Source organism: Fusarium odoratissimum (genome assembly GCF_000260195.1).
Source record: "Fusarium odoratissimum NRRL 54006 unplaced genomic scaffold supercont1.39, whole genome shotgun sequence".
Lineage (NCBI taxonomy): Eukaryota > Fungi > Ascomycota > Sordariomycetes > Hypocreales > Nectriaceae > Fusarium > Fusarium odoratissimum.
In genome coordinates, this window is record NW_022158780.1 from 1 (window position 1) to 20,461 (window position 20,461).

Here is a 20,461-nt window from a genome sequence, read left to right on the forward strand (position 1 = left end):
TGGCATGAAGATGAAGATGAGGGATCAGGAGCTTAGGAAACGACAGGTTCTTACACGGAGTCCTTACATGATATATAATACCAAGAATGGCCATGGCACTGGATCAGTACGTAGATAATGCAGTAATAGTAATAGCTTCCCGGCCCGCGGACACACGGCCTTCGGCTGAGGATACCCCATGCGCCCCATCGCCGCTCCAATGTGCATGGGGTGGCGTAGTATTTTACATATATCCATAATAATATCAATATTTGACGGCGTTCGATCGCGGTTGTTAGTTGGTAAACAGAAGAGCAATACCCTAAAGCATGATATGTGGCGAATAATCGTGGCTGTGTGCTGCACGCCACGTTTTTTTCGTTTTTTCATGACTCCAATTAACCATGTCAATATGCTTGGGGCTTTTATCTCATTACCGCAACCATGCGTCGCCTCACATCAACTCCGTCTGTCACAAAGACTTTGAATGCACAAAGATCCGTATTACCTATCGCTCGCAAAAATGGGCCATCCCTCACAATCGTACGTCAATTTCAAGGCTCAATTGTGGCCCAAAAGAAGTTTCAGTATCGCGGTGCGAAGCCGATATTTCCTGAAGAGGATTATCACAAAGCTCAACCGCGGAGGGATCAGGATGGAAAGATGATATGGCCTGCCCCCAAGAGTCAGATTGAGAAAGCAAAGGATTTTATTCGTGAATGGTCAGCTGCCCCTACTTGTGCCCATGCCAATCGTCTGGATGAGAAGGACATAATTTGTCTAAAGGGAACTTCAACTAATCATCCTATAGTGCCGCCGCTAGTAAACGGACTCTTATCGTCCCTGATAAAGACGCTGATGGCCTTGCTGCTGGAGCCATCATAAGAAAAACTCTCATCTTGCTCGGCCTTGACCCCAAGTTGATATCGGGCTACACGATGAACAAAAACAGCTCTCTAAACTATAGGGATTCTCGTACAAACATGGAAGCTTACAAGCCATCTTACATCATTGTCCTCGACCAAGGCTCATGGAAATCAGAGCCTGTAATCGACTCACCCCATCGCGCGTTAGTCATTGACCACCATATCGCAGAGAATGACGATCACCCCGAGGGCGCGATATTAGTGACGGCGAACAAATGTCCACCGATAGCTACAAGCTCGTTGCTGACTTATCTCATCTGCCGCGACTTACAAGAAGGGGTCGAGGAAGCATGCGGCTGGTTATGTGTCATGGGAACACATGGCGATCTGGGCAATGCAATCAGATAGCGCTCGCCATTTCCGAACATGGAAGCGACGTTTAAGACGCATACTAGAAGGTCGATAAATAGTAGCGCAATGTTCATCAATGCTCCTCGCCGAACCGCAGCCTACGACGTCCCCAGAGCTTGGAAAACATTGATCGAGGCCTCATCACCCAGAGACCTTGTCAAGAATAGGTTTTTAAAGGAAGCAAGGGCTCAAGTGATATTTGAAATGAAGAGGGCCGGTCGCGTGGTGCCCAAGTTTTCTGCAGATAAAAAAATCGCAGTAATCCGCATCAACTCGAAAGCACAGATTCATGCTGTCATTGCAACACGTCAAGCTCGTGAATTGTTTTCAAGAGAACTCCAGGTTGTGATGGTAGCGAATGAAGGTTACGCGCGAGGCGTTGTCAATTATTCGTGTCGCGTTCCAACGTGTGCCAGGGGCAGAGATCCTCCCGTCAACATCCCAGAAATTCTTGTTCAAGCAGCAGATCGAGCAGACGACAAAACGCTGAGAGAGCGATTGGGACCTAGGTTCGCTGTTGGTCACAAGAACGCAAGCGGCGGAATGATTCCCCAAGCCGAATTCGAGGAATTCTTGGAGGTCATCGGAGTCGAATCAGTCAATAAAAAGCCATCGCCATCGCCTTCGCCGAAGAAATCACCAAAGGGTTCTGCAAATCAGGGTCAATTCAACAAAATGGAGAAATACAGTACAGACGCAGCTAGGAACCCTTGTACCCAATCATTGGCGCCCCGTCCTGCCAATTGAACGCAATTTAATTCCAAGTATTTCTCCCTGCGATAAGCAGAATTCGGAGCCCGATGCTGGCAAGCTTAAACCTTGAACCCCCTGTTAGCTGCCCGTTAGTGGTTTAGAAAACGCCCTGGGACCCCTTTCAACGTTACATCATTGGAGTAAAAGGGTTCTTGGCTTGGAGCCTTGAACTAATGCCGAGTGCCGTTCTTGTTCCTCGTGTCAATGACGCAGATCTTGACCGTTTATTGAACTGTACAACCCTCCCCTGCTCTTGGAAACTTGGCCTAGACAGGAAAGTGGCTGACATCACCACCTTCAGCTGCGAGATATGGGCATGGTTTAGATCGATCTGATGTCGAATAGAAGCCTTAATAGTATTAGATTGACGAGACAGTCTGCGACATTAAATAATCGAGACCTTCGTCGAACAGAAACAAGCTCATGTCGCCGTTATCTTGACAGCGACTAAAACCCCTCAATAAACGTGTAAGCGGGGTAGCGTGACCAAATAGTCCAAGATCGTCCATTTAGACCAACCACCGGATATTACCTCTTGCAACACTATCAGTGACTTCGTATGGAATAATTGTCGGGCCGCTAAACCTTGAAGGCCATTGACTTCTTTAATTACTCTGTGAATCCCATCCCAAGTTGAAGCTGAAAAGTAGGTTCCTCACGCTTTTCACTCCTCACCTCACCTCAAGCCTTTTCACCATGAGACCCAGCATCAATCTCGTTGTCAATGCCCTTTGGCTGACAAGCCTAAGCACTCCCTCCGTTGCCGCTCCCTCCAATGGCAACTATGGTCTCAAGGGTCCCGAGCTCAAGCATTGGCCTGCCCAAGCTGCCAAAGCTCTCAACAAGATGATTGCTCGCAATGCCAACAATGGTCGCTATGCTGTCTTCGACATGGACAACACCAGCTATCAATTTGATCTGGAGGAATCGCTTCTTCCTTACCTTGAGAACAAGGGTGTTCTTACACGAGAGACCATGGACCCTGCTCTTAAGCTGGTCCCTTTCAAGGACACCAAGAAGCACAAGGAGTCGTTGTACAGCTACTACTTGCGCCTCTGCGAAATCGAGGATGCTGTCTGCTATCCTTGGGCCGCGCAAATCTTCAGCGGATTCCCTCTTGGTGAGCTCAAGGGCTACGTCGATGAGCTGATGGCCTACAACAAGACCATTCCCACCACTTATTTTGAGGACGACAAGGTTACAGCCACCGAAGTCTCCCCTCCCAAGATCTTCGAGGGCCAGGTCGAGCTGTACAACCGCCTCATGGCCAACGGCATTAAGGTCTACGTTGTCAGCGCTGCTTCCGAAGAGCTTGTCCGCATGGTTGCTAGCGATCCCAAATACGGCTACAACGTCCCTCCCCAGAACGTCATCGGTGTATCTCTCTTCCTCAAGACCAAGAAGGGCGAGATCACTACTGCTCGCAAACAGATTGAGGATGGTGTCTACACTCAAAAGACACAGAAGCAGAACCTTGATGCTGAGATGACTCCCTGGCTCTGGGCCCCAGCTACTTGGAAGTCTGGAAAGTGGGCTGCTATTCTCACCTACATCGATGAGTGGAACAGGCCTATTCTTGCTGGTGGTGATACTCCTGATAGTGACGGTCCCATGATTTTCCAGGGTGTTGATGTTGCGCGTGGCGGTATTCACCTTTGGGTTGATCGTAAGCCTGCTTACAGAGAGCAGATTGACGGCATGATCAAGAACAACACAATTGCTCAGAAGAAGGAAGGACTACCGGTTACAGCTGACAAGAACTGGGTCTTCGTGAAGCCAACCGAGCTTCACTAAATTTTGGTCTAGCGAACATGACTAATGTCTTAATAACTAACATGTTTAACTCTCAAACACCACTTCGTAACACGTAACTCTACTAATTTCCTAAGCGTACTGCAGTCTCTCTTTGGTCCAATCCGGGCGGAGATACTTGCTGTCAAACTTGACATCGAAGCTGGATGTATGGGCATAGTCAACCTCCCACTCGACCTTGACCTCACCACCCTGAGCGCTCTGACTCCAGACCGTAACAGCGATGGTGTTTTCTCCATTGTAGTTCAGAACACCAGGAGGAACGGGGAAGGATATCTGGTTGCCGATGTATGGGTTGAATCGTCCATACTGGTAGCCGTTGACAAACAGAAGAACTCTGACTTGGTTGCTGTAGTCCTTCTTGGTGGCGGAGAAGGTTATGTTGGAAGGCGCTGTAAGCTTGAACGAGACACCGACGTCTAGGCCATCGGGAATATCAAGATCAACGGTCGTTCTGTAGGCACGGACTCCAGCCGAAGGGTTGACGAGAGTTCCCTGTTTAGAGGAGTAAGACTTCCACTTCTTGTCGGAGAAGCCAGGCAAGTGAGCGCCGATACGCTCAGCGTAGAGACCACCTTCGTTGAGGGGGCCGCGGATGGGATCGATGACCTCGCCTTCAACGCTTCCAGCATGACCAGCAATCTTCCACTCAGAGAACTTATAACCGCCCTTGGCAGGGCCAATGAGAGTAGCGTTGGTGATACCTCGAGGGTCAAGAGCGCCATCACGTAGATCGTGGCCAGAGTTATCCATCAGAACCACCAGAACGTTCTCCTTCTTCGACAGAGTGGCGTTCTTGAAGGAGAACTCTTGACCTGCATGGCCAGTGGTAGCTTCACCGAGGTAAGAGCCGATATAATCCGAGTTCAGCCAGACGGAGTAGCCAAAGGCCATGCCACCAGTGAGGTTCAGATAAACACCGGTAGGGGCAGAGCTAGTGGTGGGGAAAGTAGCTCTGTAAATGTGGTTTCCGTAGTGGATCTTGTACTCATCGACGTAGAGCACGGGGTTCTTCAGATCGGGGACGAGGACCGCGTTGGTGGTGTTCTTCTTATCGGCAACTATTCAAGGTCAGTACATCAAGTCATTACAGGCGCCCCTGTACTACGTACCAACCCAGGCCGAGGATGAAGTCTTGTAGTCGGTCTTGATTTCGGGCAAGCTGTCGGCAAACTTCCAGGACTCAAGCTTGGGCAACGTGACCTTTGAAGGTCCCTTGAGCTTGATGGTGTACTTGTGGCCTTCTTTGGACGAAACCTTGACCTTCTCACCGTTCCAGGCGATGGACTTGAGAGACTCGGGAGCAAAGACAGTGATTTCGGTGGCGCTGTCGAGGTCGCCCTGGATGTTGAGTTGTCCGTTCTTGATGGTGGCGTGGCGGACGAGGTAGGGGCCGTGAATCAGAACTATAAAAATCAATACCCTTCTAACCAGTGCCATCAGTAGAACTCACCAGTCTTATTGACAGGCGCAAAAGGGTTGTTATCCAGTGTAGGAGCCCAGAACTTGTAAGCAGTCTTTCGATCAGCCAGAACAATGGTGGAGCCATCCTTCAGGTTGAGAGTGAAAAGACCCTTCTGCTGAGTGTAGTTGACAGTAACGCTCTTCTTGCCAGCCTTGACCTTAATGCCCTTCAGAGACTTGTCGTGCTTGAGCTCGGTGTGTCCCTTGAGAGTGAACTCTCCTTGCTCGCCCTCAGGAAGCCAGAGGACAATGACCTCCTTGTTGTCGATGATGGAGTAGGTGAGGACCTCGGCCGTCGAGTAGAGGAGTGTCTTCTTGCCGAAGTGGAAGTCAGTTGGGATGACCTTGGACTGATGGCCGTTAATGGTAATTGAGCCCTCGTTCTGGGGGATGGTGACTAGAAGTTGTCAGTAGTTGAGGAATAAGGAAGAATATCGAAACATACGCTTGCCCTCCGAGGTCTTAACATGAAGCTTGAAGGTCTCTTTGGTACCGGAAGGTGAGTGATCGTGTCGGGCAACGTAGAAAGCAGCATCGTTCTCTTCATGTCGAAGCTCGGATATCAAGATGGCATCGTTCGTAGAAAGGGAAGTACTGTTGGTGACTCGGATGGTTTTGGTAAGATCGTGCGCAACCCGCGTGAAGAGAGTCAGCGACTTGGTCTCGTAGTACTTATCCCAGATAGCACGGTTCTCAGAGATAGGCGAAGAGTAATCGTAGCTAGTTGCAACAACAGGGCAAGCGAACCAACCCCAGTTTGTGCCTCCGTACATCATGTACAGAGAAATGGCGGTGGCTTGCTGTGCGAGCAAGTCACGGTAGAAAATGTTGGCAAAGTCAGGGCCGATATCGCCAGGGCATCCACCCTCTGGACCGCCCCATGGGTTGTAGGAACCGCCCTGGAACTCAGGCAAGAAGTGAGGTTGACGGGGAGATTGCTTATTGAAGTAGGTGACATAGTCTTGGATGTTGTAAGGGACGTACTCGCCGTTGGTGCCGGTGCATTCGTCGAGGTTGCAGCTCCAGCAGGAGGGGTAGCTGTCGACACCAGTGACATCGACGTTGCCGGTTGCATTGCGCTCGAAGTCATTGGACCAAGAAAATGTACGCTGCGGATCTGTTAATATTCTATCCACACTTCATATTTGGAGAGGTAGAACTCACAGTGTTGGGCGCGTTGTGGAACACAGGAACATCGATGCCGGCCTTTCTGGCGGACTCCTTGAGAAGTTGCATGTAGTTGGCGGTAGGCTCGTTCAAGATTCTCTTGTCGTCATTCTTCCACTGGCCGCCTAACTCGTTCTCAATCTACACTCGTCAGCTTCCTCCACCATTGTCAACGCTGCAGCCATACCTGGAACATGGCAACATTGCCGCCATTGGTAATGAGATGTGGCTCAATAATCTTGGAAATCTCAGTCCAATACTTAGACCAAGCCTTAGTGTATCTAGGATCATCGTTTCGAAGCTTGCCGTACTCTCCGGTCGTGACCCACAGAGGAAAGCCTCCGGCGTTAGCCTCGGCATTGACGTAGGGACCAGGACGGATCAGGAGATAGAGGCCGAGCTCTTTGGCAAGGGTCATGATCGACACGAAATCGTGGGCGCCATTTTCGAAGTCGAGGACGCCTGGGGTCGCTTCGTGGTAGCCCCAGCTGTTGTAGATGCTGAAGGCTGTGAAGCCGGCGGCTTTGATCTTTTCTAGCAAGTCGCGCCAAAGTTCGGGTCTGACAAATGTTAGATTCGTGCTTGGTTGACGGAGGAGGTGAAGCGTACACAGGCAGACGCCAGTAATGGAACTCTCCAGAGAAGACAAAGATTCTCTCGCCATTGATGAGGTAACTATGGTCGTCCCTGGGTTGTTTGTTAGATGGGGGGGCTTCAAGGCGGCAATCGAGTCCATTACCATTCAACGATGTTTGTGAGTCCATTGTCTTGAATTGGCACATCCTTTGTCTCTTGTCCAATCGACAAACCAGCCAAGGCAAGCAGCCCGACAGTTGAAAGCGAAAGCAACTTCATCGTGACTTGCTATGCCGATCAACCTCAAGCTCGCGTGCACAGCATCACCCAGAACTTATATACGCGCATTCAATACCACCAAAAAAAACATCTCGGCCACAAATGACCCGCATTACATGACATGACATAGCTCCCCCACGGCTCTCACTCCCGAACGTGTCGATCAAAAAGTCTGGGGCTCGGTGGTGCTCTTCACCGATGAATTGAACTGAGGGGTACGATGGATCAGCCGGAGAATAAAACGCGTCAATGGGAATTTCGCCATGAGATGGTAGCGTTGCAATGTCAATTCTTAGACGAGAGTTTATTGCGTCTGATGACATATACTCCATGTTTTCTCCACACTCACCCGCATTTCTATTGACGCGGCTCTGGTAGTTGAAGTGTCATTTTACGTGCATCGGGCCTATTAGCCTTGTTGGTCAACACATTGCATCCCGACCAATGCGATCGTCTCATACCTTGACTGATTGACCAATTCAGAGCCCGAATTGCCGCCATTCCATGTGATGACCTCTTTCGATGCCAGACAACCGGGAGACAACTGGTGAGTGCACGAAAATTTCTCAGTGGCTTTCTTGGCTGCCTCGGAGCTCGTTGTTGGACTGATCCGCTGCAGCTGTGATGGTCAAGATGGTCGTCGTCCGATGCGCCCAGAAAGCACCATGATCGACAATACGCCTTACGGTGTAAGTATCCTCTATCGAGATCATCCGCCAGCGAGATCTAAGCTTAATCAACTGACACGTTGTCTTGCAACAGATCATCTCCATATGAAGGCAGCTGCAGGTACACATGGTAACGTCAAGGACGGATTGGGCTTCATGAGCCACCAAGCCTTGCATCCTTCAGCATGCTGTGCAACTACCTGATACCCCCAGGTGTGGCTATTGTGATCCCAAGAATGCTATCGGTCTACTACAGTGGCTCGGTATTGGATTTATGCTCTTCAACAGTGTTCCATTTGTGGCAGTTCACATCACACATAATGACTATCTCAAGGTACGTCTTCACTAGCAAATAATCCCAGTGATACATAAACTGAGTATCACATCCTTTTCAGCGCACTTATGCGACTCTCCTGGCACCTCGCAAACCAGCTGATATCTCTCATCCCATCGAACCCGTGAGGGAGCCCCGGCCAAAGATGAAACTCAACCTCAACATGCGCGTTAGCTAATCTCTTCGCATACTCCAGGTCCTCATCCCTAAACAGATCGAGACATCCCACGTCGATATAGGTGGAAGGCAGGCCTCGCAGCGTCACAGCCCGAGCTGGAATTGCGTAAGATAAGGTTTGCGGATCATCCTTCTCTCGAACCTTAGAGGCGTACACGTCCCATGCAAGCTTCGCACCATCAGGTTTCCAGACCATAAGATCCAGGATTGGATCATCTTTCTCAACATGGTCTCGGTCATCTAGCATTGGATAGACAAGCAGTTGCTTCGCGATCGGAGGGCTTAGCTGCCTGTCTCTCGCCATCAAAGCAAGACCCGCGGCGAGTCCTCCACCAGCGCTGTCACCGTGCAGCGCGATCTTGGTAGGGTCGATATTGAGATCCGCCGCAGACTTTGACACAAATTCAAGAGCCGCATATGCGTCTTCGACCCCAGCAGGAGCAGGATGCTCCGGCGCCAGCCGATAGGATACCGCAAAGTATGGAAGCTTTGAGTCGTTTGCGAAACGGGCGATTTGAGGCGCAAATAGCTCCACGTAACAAGAGACATAACCACCACCGTGAAAGTACATCACAGCGGGTGTTGGCTTGTCCGAAGCCAACGTCTCCTCGGAAGCAAAGCGGGTGACTTCAATTTCGACTCCATCGTAACTTTCGACTTTGTACACAGTCTCTTTCACGCCATCGGGATATGGCGAAGTAGTGACGACTCGCCGGATGACATCCTCAGTGCTCTTCCTGATCTCAAAAACTGATTTCGATGGCTCGGGCTTTGGTTCCTTGGTAACAGGCCCCAGAGCCTCGAGGTATTCAGGGTCGTATCTTAAACCAGTCATGGTAATTGAATCAGAATGGAAAGTGCTTTGAGGAGATATACGCGGGCGATATGAAGCATTTTTGCTCAATTATAGGCAAATAGCGTATCAATATAGGCTATATACGTATATCCCGCAAGTGCATAAGAAGCTAGCTCCGCAGTCTCAACCTCATGCACTTGTTCGGAAGCTGGAGACTTTCAGAAGCAAATGGCTTATGGGACAAACAGGAAGATTAGTAGACAAGAACTGTGTAGCTTTGCTGACCGTCCGTTATGAGTCTCCACGAGAAATGCATGCTCTCGATTGGCGTTAGTGCTTAATTGGAGTGGAGGTGAGCCTCATCCTGCCCGGTAAAAAGTATCATACGATATCCAGAAGAGAAGATGTGACGATAAGACCGCTATGCCACTGCCCCAGAAACAGAAGCTTCCCTTATTTAGGGAATAGAATAATAGGACCTATACCGCTTCTCAACAGGAGACTACAAGGCTGTACTGGACAGTCTTCCCTTAAGCTTTTGCAGTTTGCATTCTTGATCAATCAAAAGCTGTTCGAACGGCTAAGAGTACGAGCGGCGACTAAACAAGGAAGCCGAGCCTACTTCAACAGCAAGAAATGACTACCAATCAGGTGGTATCAGTCTGTCAATATCAAGCAAGTCCAGGCTTTCCGCATCCAACTCGTGCCAGTCGTCCCAAAACGCTGCTACGTTATGCTTGCCCCTTTCACCAATACTCCGACCTTTCTGCGCCACGAGCTCGAGTTTCAGCTTGAAAAGAAACCTCGATCTTGCCATCTCCAATAAATTTCGCCCAGCCGTAGTTTTTGTCACCTCGGAACATTTTGAACTTGTTGAACATTCTCCTGCCGCGCCACCTGAATGGTACCTTGCGCGTCGAAGGTTCTGTTAGACATTTATCGAAAAGCATGAGTGCAGTGTAATTAATTCGGCCCAAAGTGAGATAACCTCGCAGCGCCTCACCGTCTCCTGGGGAGAGGAGTATACTGCAGAACTCGTCGTGGTTCCGTTGAGACTCGTCATCGCAGCAGGCATAAAATGTTTCGATGGCGTACTTTCCTTTCAAGTTTCCCAGTGGCTTTGGAGGTGGCATTGCAACTTGCGAGTTCTCTGACTTGACTGTCGCTGACCCCTTCGTTTTCTTGGCGGCAGGCTGGTTGGGGGTTCCTCTGATTTTCTTTGCTTGGTGGTAGTTGTATTGGTCTGTTTCTTGTTCTCTCTCAACCATGCTCGATGTAGCTGAGGTCGGATTCCGCGAAAATGATCTGGCAGCGCTCTCTTGGAGTTGAAGTGATCGAAAGCCTCGAGGACCCATGCACATGCCCGGACAGGGGTTGGCGGAATCTTCCATAATCTCATCTGATCGCGGAGCCACGTGGGTACTTGGAAGTCAGCACCCGGGATGGCCGCTGCTGCAACGGAACTCGGTGCTGGTTGAGATGCACGACTTGGTGCCGGGGTTGCGGACGCGTTGGACTGTCTCAACGGTGGGCTGGAGAGCCGCAGTAGCTGTCGGCTGGGTAGATGCGGATGCCATGACGCTCAAGACCCAGGGTTGATTCAATGCTTGCTTGTTTGACTCAATTGCGGCAAAAGACAGAAGCTGGTGAGGTCGCGAACAATCAAAAGAACGACGACGGTGGCAGAAACGCGTTTCCTGTTCCCTTACTGACTGTAGCAGTCCGAACCCTTTGAGGTTAGCGGCAGCTTACCCTTTGCAGGATTTGGAGTAGTCTCAACTGTTGAGACTGCTGCACTCTTAGCAGTCAATATCAAGGACGGCTGAGGAGAAAAAGGGACATGAATGTCGGGCTACAAATTACCTTGCCCAGAGCTTCCATATCAATTCTACTTCCATTAGTTGTATCAGCCGGTCAATGTCTGGCGATCGAAGAATACGGAACAAGTGGGGATGTGAGATGTACATGCTGGCAAGCAAAGACATTGGCGCCATCCTGGATGGGGCAAAAGCATATCCACCATCACGATAAGAACTACAAAAAGAACATACAACAGCGGGGATTCGCTGGTCGTCACCGACCCAACTACTAATCCGCCCCTTACAGGCTTGACTATGGGAGAGCGGACGGGATCCCGTATTTTCCTATAGGTATGGTCGTATGTGACATCCAAGGGCTGCATCGAGGCTGATAGTCTTTGTCCGATGTCAGGAAAGCCGGGACTATCACAAGCACCTGGAACGTGTTTCATGGCAATGTATGCGGGTCTCACTATGGCCCAGGAGCACTATAAAGACCCATGGCCAATACGAATGTGCTTTGGTACAGACCATGAGCCGAGATTCAATCATTTCAAGGTTGGTGTAACAAGGATGAACGAAACAGCACAATCTTGAAGGATAAAATGTAAACTTGAGTATTGGATTGATGCTGAAGTCTATTGATTTCAAAGGACGTGTTTCTCGAAAACGAATATCCTGTACAAACTTATCAATCAACACTACCTAGAAGGGCAACAGCTGAATCTGCATAGGCTGGTTCTCCCCTACAAAAATAATGTCAGTCCTCATGCATTATGAAGGCAATGAAAAGAAAAGCGTACCTTGAATGATAGGTGCATAAAGCTTGTTCTCAATGAATGCCAGACCGGCACCTATTACTAATTGTGAATATCAAAACGCTAAGGCCAACAAGTGATAATGCATACCTGAGAAGTTGAGCTCGGGGGGGCCATCAAAGTCCTGGACTTGAACGGGCTGAAGCTCCTCGACGGCCTCTCGCTTGCGCCATAAGACACGCTTGGGCATCATGGATCGGTCCTCAAAGTTGAGACGGCCCAAAGCCCACTCACCAGAGAACAGACGACCGTCTCGAAGCTCAAAGATGGCAGCAGGGTCGCCAGGCTGAGCTTGGATGATGGGCTCGCCGTTGTCTTGAGGATTGGCGACGGGCTTTCCGTCAACAATGATCATGAATCTGCCGGGGATAGACATATTGGATAGTAGTTGAGTTGTAGTAATTGAGTAGAATGAAAGATGATTTGAGTGATACTGAGTCGATTTGAGTAGCTGGGGATATGATGGGATATATATACTACTTCAAAACTCATCACATGTCGAGTTATCTACGTTGCTCCCACCAGCTTCCCCGAGAATATCTCAAGGTCCGATCATTCTCGGAGGATCGATGTGCCATGAAAGGATGTCTTGGATGACATGCATTGAAAACGTCAAGATCTACAGGCAAATATCCTGTCCAACGAACTCAAAGCTCAGGCAACGCATAAGTTGAGTGAGGGGATGTAAGACTGTTGGTTCAGATGAAACAGAGAGAAGGTGTTGGTTCGATGCCAACCTCCCGCCATTCCATCACCAAAACCCATACAGATTCCAAACACTTGGATGCACGTGTGAGTTTGCGTGTCTCAAGGACAAGTTTCTGAGTTTGAAGAACAGCAGTGCGTATTTGAGACGCCATTTTGAGCCTATGGGCATGTTTTCCGTCAATATATGAAAGGCTCGCTGTTGGTCTGATAGCAAACCCCTCAGCTGCACTATGTCGATCTAAAATTTAATTCGTGCCATAGGATCTCTGTCCCGTCTCAGCCATCTCCCTTGCTTCGCTAATCTAAGACTTTCATGCGGAAAAGCATAGCTTTACCAAGCTCATTGCCGTAAATAGCCATAATCTGCCAAAAGCTGATTGATCGACCAACTTTTCAAGACAGATCTCAGTTCAGCTTCGAAGTCAAAAACACTCCGGCTCCCCGGACGACCACGTATTGGACGACGCGAGCCGGCACGGCACGGATGCGGGTCCTCCCGTAGGAAGTAAAGATTATCATTCCAGTGATTCCTCTATCAAGGTATCTAGGAGAGAAGAGAACTCGACAGAAAGACTCGGCTAAATCCGATACGTATTTGATGGAAAACAGGCCACGTATACTTGGCACCTTGCCTGAAGGTCAGAAGTTCTATTGCTCCATGAGGGCCTGTAACTTTAGACTTGTCTCAAACAATGGTCTCCACACTTGAGAATTCGGATGTCTGTCGGGACAATAGCCAGGGTCCGAATGAGATGCGCCAATAGGTGCTTGTTCGTGATCCCGTGGCTCGCAATCTTGGTATCTCAGGATCATAGACGTCATAGATGAGGTGTCTAGGCCTTACTTGATTGACCAGGAGCCAAGATCTCGAATTGATGTCGTGTCCCAGACATGTCTTATGCATATGTCAAGATCTCCAGGGAACGGCTTCGTATGTGACTAGAGGCATATCCGCACCCATACACTGCCCCTCTGGGGACCAAATAACAAGTGACAGCTGAGTTGGAGTACTCTGGGGTAGTCTGTTTATGGTCACGGACAAGCTCTATCCGAAATACCAAGGGTTTAGACAAAGGCTCGTGATGCTCCTAAGGATGCCGAGCTTTTCTCCGGTACACATGGCTACTATTGTTCCATATACGGCATTGAATACTTGAAACAGGTCTACAAAAGCTTAAGTTGCGCTCTTGTTGGGACGATCATAGTCACATTCGCATATCGAGCCAATGGCCAAGAAGCGATTCTCCGAAATTATCTCCGCAACTTTCCAGAACAAGATACACCTCCGATGACAGAATATACTACCAAAATTAGCGATGTGACTATAATTTTGTATAAAAGAAGTATGCTTGAAATGGTAATTAGTAAAGAAAGTCTTTAGTATAGTATCTTGTTCTCAATCATCTGCCCATCATGCTCGGCTCTCTTGTTGTCTTGGTTCTTGCCAGCCTTTCCATCGCCTCGCCAACTTTGGAGAAGCGAGCCATTACATGTCTCAAAGTTGGTCAAACAGCCACTGCCTCTTGGACCAATAGTGCTGGCAAGAAATGTACTTTCACGGGTGTTGTTGGTAGCAACTACGGTGCCAATCCTTCCGGATCAGGAGAGTAAGTTTCGCAGCTACCCTCCTCTTTAAGAACATAATACTAATTCAAAAAGCTACTCTTGTAACGGAAGATGCGGAGCCGGTTGCAGTGGAACTGCTGTTGGCAATGTCTATACACAAGACTGCTTCTCTCACGATATCTGCTCGTACTTTAACTCCGCTTCCGGAGGTGCCAGGTAAGTTGTCTTTTGAAAAAGTAGAGAGTTGATATTAACCTCGATAGTGACCCCAACTGCGGAGCTGCTTACAATGCGGCTGTCGATGATACCGCTTTAGGTTTTGCGAATGGTTGCAGCCAGACGAACCCAAGCAACAGTGTTGCCAAACCTAATAGTGCTCCAGTTTGCAAATAGGAAGGCTCACACTTTTCCCCAGAGGGCAAGAGATAGCTTCAAAGCTAAGAGCCGTGCTATACCAGTCAGTCATTGTGTATAAAATGCATTATCCCTTTCATGCACTTGTTCCGTGGACCGGTTGAAACTGCTGTATTTGGTTACATGCCATGACTCCTTGCCGATGTCCCTTCTCTGGTGATATTGCCTCGTCCTGAGGACACTCCATTTCATCTTTCTTTTAATGCATGTTAGCTTTCCAGATGTGTCATGCAAGTCAAACTATCGGCTTCCTTACCCAAGGCTTCGTCTGTGAAAGCCATTGCTATGATTTCCTACTTTTCTTATATTGCAAAGCAGCTTCCTAATGACCATCGGATCACTCAAAAGTTGTCTTTCAAACACATGGAACTAGTACGAATTTCAAGAATGGTAACTGCATCGCTGTGAATTTGGAGAGGATAAATGACATCTCCATGCTGACCTGGCCTGGCTTCGATCTGATTCGTTCGCTGGTCAGAGACCCCTGTTCATACCCATGCATCTGACCCCAGAGAAGGACAATACCCCTGCAACTAAGGATGCCACCAAAGTCCTTGAAGTGACCTTTGGAGGAAGTAAGTTGAAAGGCGGTATGTAATTCGACATTCATCATGCGCAGAAGCTGACCGAGCAAAACAGATTTCAATATTTAATCAACACTGGGATCACAACTAACTTTTCTAAATTTCTTTCATTAAACACCTACCCTCAGAAAACTCTGCACTTTCACCATGTCTTCAACTCAGTGCGACGCCCAAGTACAAGCCCAGGACTCCGACACTAGTCGTAGAGCTCAATGGGGAGCCATCAGCAAACACCAAGCTGAGCTCAGCGATATTTGGGGAAAGCTTGAGCACCATCCCTCCTTCAACGGAGTCTTCTCACTCGGCAAAGATGGCATTTTGCGCTCCCTGGGCCCAGACCGCGATGTTCATGATGCAGTCCCTTTGTCACCTCATCTGATCAAGGCGCTTCTTGACCGTCTGCCTTTCCGTCCTCAAAATGAGATCGATTTTCGTGGTGTCGATGGTAGAAACACGCCTAAAGAGAAGTGGTATCATCCCGACAAGGGTTTGTTGCCTCCGCCTCTAGTACAGACGGAAGAACAGAGGAAGTTGATTGAATCGAAGAGGGATGAGACAAGGAGACAACTGGATGAGATGAAGAGGAGGCCGCGTTGCCCGCCCCAGATCATGTCGGACCACGATCTTGGGTTGGAGGAGACATCTCGGGCTGAAGACGTATCTTGTTAAGCCTGCAATGTAAACCCAGATTCTCGAGGGTGGCCTTCTCAAGAGACTGGCCAGAATAAATTTACTACCTGTCATCGAAAAATAAGATTGTGCTTTGTCGGAAGATACCGAAACATATGTGGCTTGTCCCGTTTCTAATTGAATGGGATAGCAATCTTGGCTGGGCAACGAAAAGGCATGACTGCTCAGCCGCAATCGTCAATTTTCGATTAGTGACATACATTGGCTGCCAGGGCTGAAATAAGAATGGAATGTGCCATGACTAACTAAAATGCTTAGCCCTTCAGCTGGTCTCGCGGCGGCCTCTTGTGGCGTGAACTATTGAAGCTATTCTCAACATTAAGCAAGGCATAATTTCGGTAGTCGAAATTGAACAACTAAGCTTAACCTGCAAGCACAAATGATCATAAATACTCAAGAGTCCATCGTGAATTTTAAGTGGAATGGCGACTGGTTATATTGCTGACAGCTCTCGTATAGAGCTGGAGACACGTCGGGTCTCCCGTGGTGCACTGACGAAGGTGAAGCTATTTCTGTACACGACAGTTGTTTCTGACGCTAAACACAGCCCCCAGATGGTAAAGCTGGCGCCTGAGTGGCTGGCCTAACAGCCCAGCTGCAGGGCTCCCAAGGTCTGGACCAGCAAAGCCACCGACAATGCCACCACCTGAACCAGCAGCAAGGTTCAGATGTCAAGGGAGGGAGCTTAGCTCAGGTATAATAAACAAGCTTCTTTCAGCTCGAGCTGAAATCTCCATTTTCTGCACATCTCTCACGATACTCCTTGAGTATTTGCAAGAAGTTGAAGATACCTTGAACACGACACAAACGTAGAAGTTACACCCGCTAATAACCGTCGACATGCGCTTCGCTGGCAGCCTCATCCTTGGCCTTTTGGCAGTAAACGGCCTGGCTCAAACAGTCATTCCTGATCAAGACGCAGAACCTTCAGCCATCGCTCAACCAGAACCATCAGCACCCGCTGCTGAGCCCTCAAATCCTGCCCAAGACCAACCTTCAGATCCTGCCGGTGATGGAGACGCACAACCGACAGATGTAGATAGTGTTCCATCTGCCACAAATGGCCCAGAGCCAACAGCTGTTCAACCGTCAGATGAAGCTTCCCAAGTTTCAGGCGATGAGCAGCCCACCGCGACGGCGAGCGATGATGGCGAGGATGCCTCAACAGCTGAAGGCACAGCGACAGCAGATGGTGAGAGGAATGCCAATGATCTTTGCAGACACGCAAGCTAACAGTAGTTGAAGCTACCGCCACAGATGCCGACGCGACAGCTACAGCGTCCGAGACCAACGATGAGGACTCGACCGACACAGCCACTGCGACAGCTACATTCAGCTCTGCTCCTACAAGCACCGGCACCGTAGTCGAAGTCGATCTCAAGAACGCTACAATTGGCGAAAACGCTGAACTTGTCCAGGTCGATGGCAAGCCCGCCATGTAAGTCCCCAAGACTTCCCTGTCCCCTCCATAACTCCACTAACTGATCGCCCCAGTAAATTGAGCGCCCCCGCCAACGGCCAAGCAACCTTCAGCGTCGCAGTCGACAGCGACGATGAATTGAACACGGACGAGCTCATCTACATTGTCGCATCCATCCTCGTCGGCGAGCCCAGCAGCGCGAAACTCCGACGACGAGCCGACAAGACCGATTGTACACTGCAAATCCAGGCTGACGGGCAGAACGTCTATGAGGAACCGCTGTATACCAACAATGGCCAGTTCCAGGACGTTACCAGCAGCGGCATCCAGTCTTCGGATAAACCTGAAGTGCAAGTAACGCAGAAGTGTGGCGACAAGCCATCGCCTCTGACTGTGAATAACGTTCGTGTTGGAAACGAGAGTGGCGTCAAGTCAAGCGCTGGCTCTGGAGGCTCGGGCGGTGGTGGAAGCGGCAGCGGCAGCGGTAGCGGAAGTGGGAGCGGTGGAAAGGGCGGCAGTGGTGACAAGACTTCTACAGCGACTGGTGCTTCAGCCAGCGAGACTGGCGACTCTGGAAATATGGGTGCCAGGGCCAAGGCCAGTGTCGGAGCCCTTGCTGCTGCTGTCCTTGCCGCTGCAGCCTTGGTTTGAATGGACGCATGGGTTCACATCAAGATTGCATAGCGGGCATGAGACGCGGACATGGGAAACTAGATTACACGAATCATTATTCACGACGATACTAATTATACATAATTGACTACTCGTATATACGGCCAATTCTCAACCTTCCATCATGTAGCAATTCCTGAGACCCTCTTATCGTCATCAACCAACTTGTGATACCGGGGCACGCTTCGCTGTCGAAGCAGTTTTCCAAATTTGATCATGACAAAGCAAGCAGAACAAGCGGCCAAAGCGATAAACGCAGCGGAGATGAAGCAATTCTGATAGCCCATGTGGGTGATCCAAGGCGTGATACTGTTGGCTGTTAGTGTCTGCTGATCCCATCAGCGAACGGAAACTTACCCATAACTAATGGCAAAAGACATCGTGTTGCGAACCAAAATAATCGTGACAATGGCATCACCGCTGAGTTCATAGTAGCTATCAATCAGGTAATTGATACTGATGATCAGTCCCATGACACTCGTCACAGACAAAGTGCACATGGCAAAAATGAGGCCGAACCAGTGAACACCGTGCTGCGCGCCGACACCCCAAAGGATCAAGGATGCCGGAACGCCAATGACACAAATTGCCAGCGGCCACAAACGGTGCTCAGCTTCCATGATACCATTGTTGCGACGTGCAAGTTTGATAGTAAGCCAGTCGCTCAGTCGTCCGGCAAGAATGGCAGCGATGATGGTACCGAGGCAGCAGGAGAGGTAGCTCAGTCCGACCATTGACGGCTTGAAGCCATACCCTGGGCCTGACAGGATGATGGATGCTGTCGCATTGAGAACATTGAACCAGATAAGATACGAGCCGTATGAGAAGCCAGCGAAAAAGATGACAGGCCAACCGAGGTACTGAAGCGAGCGTCCAGCGTGACGAGCCATACTCTGACTTGGTGTAGGTTGCCAAAGCGACAACTTCTGCAGGAAAGTTTTCGGTTTGGCATACTGTACGTTCGCTTCATCCGCCTCTCTAACTTCAGCTTTTCCAGCCTCAGCAGCCTTTTCTTCAGCCTTGCCGTCGTTCTCATCACTCAATCGGGACGAACTGATCTGTACATGGTCGGCGTGTCGAGCGACACGATTGTAATTGGTTTCTTCCATGAATAAGAAGAGAAACACGAAGACAAACGAGAGAAAGATGGCGGGCCAGTAGAACACCCATTGCCAGCCTTGATACTCGGCGATAAAGCCACATATGACGGGCGCGAAGTAGTTGCTACCGGCGAGGGCGAGAGCGTAGATGCCCATGTAGGTTCCACGTTGATGAGTGAAGTACTGGACAGAGTCAATCACATGTCGGTTATAAGTTCGGAAGGTTTTACTTACGATGTCAGTGATGGAAATCTCGGGCAAGGCTTCGATGGGTGCGATGAAGAAGCCTTGGATGATGCATTTGGCGATCCATTCACCGTTGCTTGAGACGTAGGCGCTGTGAGCAGTCAGTAAAGTCACACGCCAGTATCGCATCACTGGAAAGCATTACCTCCAAACGCTTGTTCCCTATTATTATTTGTTAGCTATTGCCCGCGACGAAAGCATGAAGATTGACTTACGATGGCTCCAAGCACGGAGAGGAGGTAGGTCAAACGCTTGCCATATCGTAGAGAGAAGGGTTGCCAAAACAACAAGCCCCAACCCAAGAGCAGGTACATGTAACCTGTTCCCTCATTGAGCGTCTTGACTGAGACCCTGGACTGCTGTGAGAGCGGGACAAGGACAGAGTAAACAGTAGCAACAGCCATGCCCGTGAACCAGGTGTACCTTTCCGAGTCAGCAAAGGACACACATTGAGGAAACACACTCACAAGTTCTGACAGATCAACGCAAGAACCTTGCGACGAGGAGTCCAGTTGAGAGGATCCTCTGGGTCGTCACTTGGGACAGGGTCAAGGACAATGTCGCCGTCACCACCACCCGCATGACGAACACGCAGATTGCGATTAAGGTCAACAAGATGGATAGTCCCAGGAATGGGATTCCTCACCACCAAGTTTACCATCATGAGCGGCGTCAGTTCAGGCGAAGGCAATCGGAGTGTAGAAGCAGTAGGTGGCCTGAGGGGAGGGTATTGCGCGATGTTCTGTTCTTGTTGTGTTGTACAGGGCTCTGTGTGACCTCTTATATCCTGATCCCCCGCACCTGTGTCACCAGGAGAAGGCGGCGGAATCAGCAATAATCGCGGTGCGATATGACGTTCACCGCCCGATGCGCAATCTACGTATCGTAGGTCAGACATGGTTGTTGTTGTTGGTTGTGGTCGAAGCTAGAGGGACAATGGAAACGCCGCTAAGGATTGTTCAACGAAGCGAAGGGTCCTTGGGACATGTTGGTGGACGTTTCGCAGATTGTTCCAACTGGTCACCTGGAGCTTCTGGAAGCCAAGGTTGATCAGTTTGATACAGTTGGATGTCAACAATGGAAGTTTTGAGGATGGTTGTGTCGGATTGGGTTGTTTGAGTGGTTAGAAGCGAATGATATCGTGGGCCAACGATATGCTTGC

At 49.6% G+C, this 20,461-nt stretch overlaps 11 protein-coding genes and 1 non-coding gene across 12 annotated transcripts; 6 read left to right on the plus strand and 6 right to left on the minus strand.

Moving 5' to 3' along the window:
• Positions 1–423: 423 nt before the first annotated feature.
• Positions 424–1,253, plus strand: FOIG_14161 (uncharacterized protein; the record flags this gene model as incomplete). The annotated part of the gene is made up of 2 exons (XM_031215366.1): positions 424–701; positions 791–1,253. The coding sequence occupies 2 exons, from the start codon at positions 424–426 to the stop codon at positions 1,251–1,253; spliced, it is 741 nt and encodes a 246-aa protein (XP_031054760.1).
• Positions 1,254–1,322: 69 nt separating this feature from the next.
• On the plus strand, positions 1,323–2,003 carry FOIG_14162 (uncharacterized protein; the record flags this gene model as incomplete). The annotated part of the gene is made up of 1 exon (XM_031215367.1): positions 1,323–2,003. One exon carries the CDS (start codon positions 1,323–1,325, stop codon positions 2,001–2,003), a length of 681 nt encoding a protein of 226 aa, XP_031054761.1.
• Positions 2,004–2,623: 620 nt separating this feature from the next.
• On the plus strand, positions 2,624–3,898 carry FOIG_14163 (uncharacterized protein). Its single transcript, XM_031215368.1, has one exon. It carries the CDS (start codon positions 2,706–2,708, stop codon positions 3,801–3,803), a length of 1,098 nt encoding a protein of 365 aa, XP_031054762.1. The 5' UTR covers positions 2,624–2,705; the 3' UTR covers positions 3,804–3,898.
• Positions 2,627–7,375, minus strand: FOIG_14164 (beta-galactosidase). The gene is made up of 8 exons (XM_031215369.1): positions 7,192–7,375; positions 7,062–7,139; positions 6,640–7,012; positions 6,450–6,593; positions 5,731–6,394; positions 5,275–5,682; positions 4,934–5,227; positions 2,627–4,882 (listed from the first exon to the last, which is right to left on the minus strand). Exons 1-8 carry the CDS (start codon positions 7,305–7,307, stop codon positions 3,894–3,896), a joined length of 3,066 nt encoding a protein of 1,021 aa, XP_031054763.1. The 5' UTR covers positions 7,308–7,375; the 3' UTR covers positions 2,627–3,893.
• A 980-nt stretch (positions 7,376–8,355) lies between these two features.
• FOIG_14165 (uncharacterized protein) lies at positions 8,356–9,472 on the minus strand (the record flags this gene model as incomplete). The annotated part of the gene is made up of 1 exon (XM_031215370.1): positions 8,356–9,472. The coding sequence occupies exon 1, from the start codon at positions 9,319–9,321 to the stop codon at positions 8,356–8,358; it is 966 nt and encodes a 321-aa protein (XP_031054764.1). The 5' UTR covers positions 9,322–9,472.
• Positions 9,473–10,028: 556 nt separating this feature from the next.
• Positions 10,029–10,550, minus strand: FOIG_14166 (uncharacterized protein; the record flags this gene model as incomplete). The annotated part of the gene is made up of 1 exon (XM_031215371.1): positions 10,029–10,550. One exon carries the CDS (start codon positions 10,548–10,550, stop codon positions 10,029–10,031), a length of 522 nt encoding a protein of 173 aa, XP_031054765.1.
• Positions 10,551–11,326: 776 nt separating this feature from the next.
• On the minus strand, positions 11,327–11,442 carry FOIG_14167. Its single transcript, XR_004093461.1, has one exon. It is a non-coding gene; the product is annotated as a 5S ribosomal RNA (ribosomal RNA).
• A 344-nt stretch (positions 11,443–11,786) lies between these two features.
• Positions 11,787–12,275, minus strand: FOIG_14168 (uncharacterized protein; the record flags this gene model as incomplete). The annotated part of the gene is made up of 3 exons (XM_031215372.1): positions 11,787–11,827; positions 11,885–11,935; positions 11,990–12,275. The coding sequence occupies 3 exons, from the start codon at positions 12,273–12,275 to the stop codon at positions 11,787–11,789; spliced, it is 378 nt and encodes a 125-aa protein (XP_031054766.1).
• A 1,715-nt stretch (positions 12,276–13,990) lies between these two features.
• Positions 13,991–14,661, plus strand: FOIG_14169 (uncharacterized protein). Its single transcript, XM_031215373.1, has 3 exons — positions 13,991–14,214; positions 14,267–14,389; positions 14,437–14,661. Exons 1-3 carry the CDS (start codon positions 14,021–14,023, stop codon positions 14,564–14,566), a joined length of 447 nt encoding a protein of 148 aa, XP_031054767.1. The 5' UTR covers positions 13,991–14,020; the 3' UTR covers positions 14,567–14,661.
• A 538-nt stretch (positions 14,662–15,199) lies between these two features.
• Positions 15,200–16,261, plus strand: FOIG_14170 (uncharacterized protein). The gene has a single exon (XM_031215374.1). It carries the CDS (start codon positions 15,319–15,321, stop codon positions 15,838–15,840), a length of 522 nt encoding a protein of 173 aa, XP_031054768.1. The 5' UTR covers positions 15,200–15,318; the 3' UTR covers positions 15,841–16,261.
• A 269-nt stretch (positions 16,262–16,530) lies between these two features.
• FOIG_14171 (uncharacterized protein) lies at positions 16,531–18,066 on the plus strand. Its single transcript, XM_031215375.1, has 3 exons — positions 16,531–17,053; positions 17,107–17,299; positions 17,356–18,066. Exons 1-3 carry the CDS (start codon positions 16,702–16,704, stop codon positions 17,930–17,932), a joined length of 1,122 nt encoding a protein of 373 aa, XP_031054769.1. The 5' UTR covers positions 16,531–16,701; the 3' UTR covers positions 17,933–18,066.
• A 9-nt stretch (positions 18,067–18,075) lies between these two features.
• FOIG_14172 (uncharacterized protein) lies at positions 18,076–20,197 on the minus strand (the record flags this gene model as incomplete). Its single annotated transcript, XM_031215376.1, has 6 exons — positions 18,076–18,262; positions 18,311–19,236; positions 19,288–19,390; positions 19,445–19,461; positions 19,515–19,722; positions 19,767–20,197. The coding sequence occupies 6 exons, from the start codon at positions 20,195–20,197 to the stop codon at positions 18,076–18,078; spliced, it is 1,872 nt and encodes a 623-aa protein (XP_031054770.1).
• Positions 20,198–20,461: the final 264 nt, after the last annotated feature.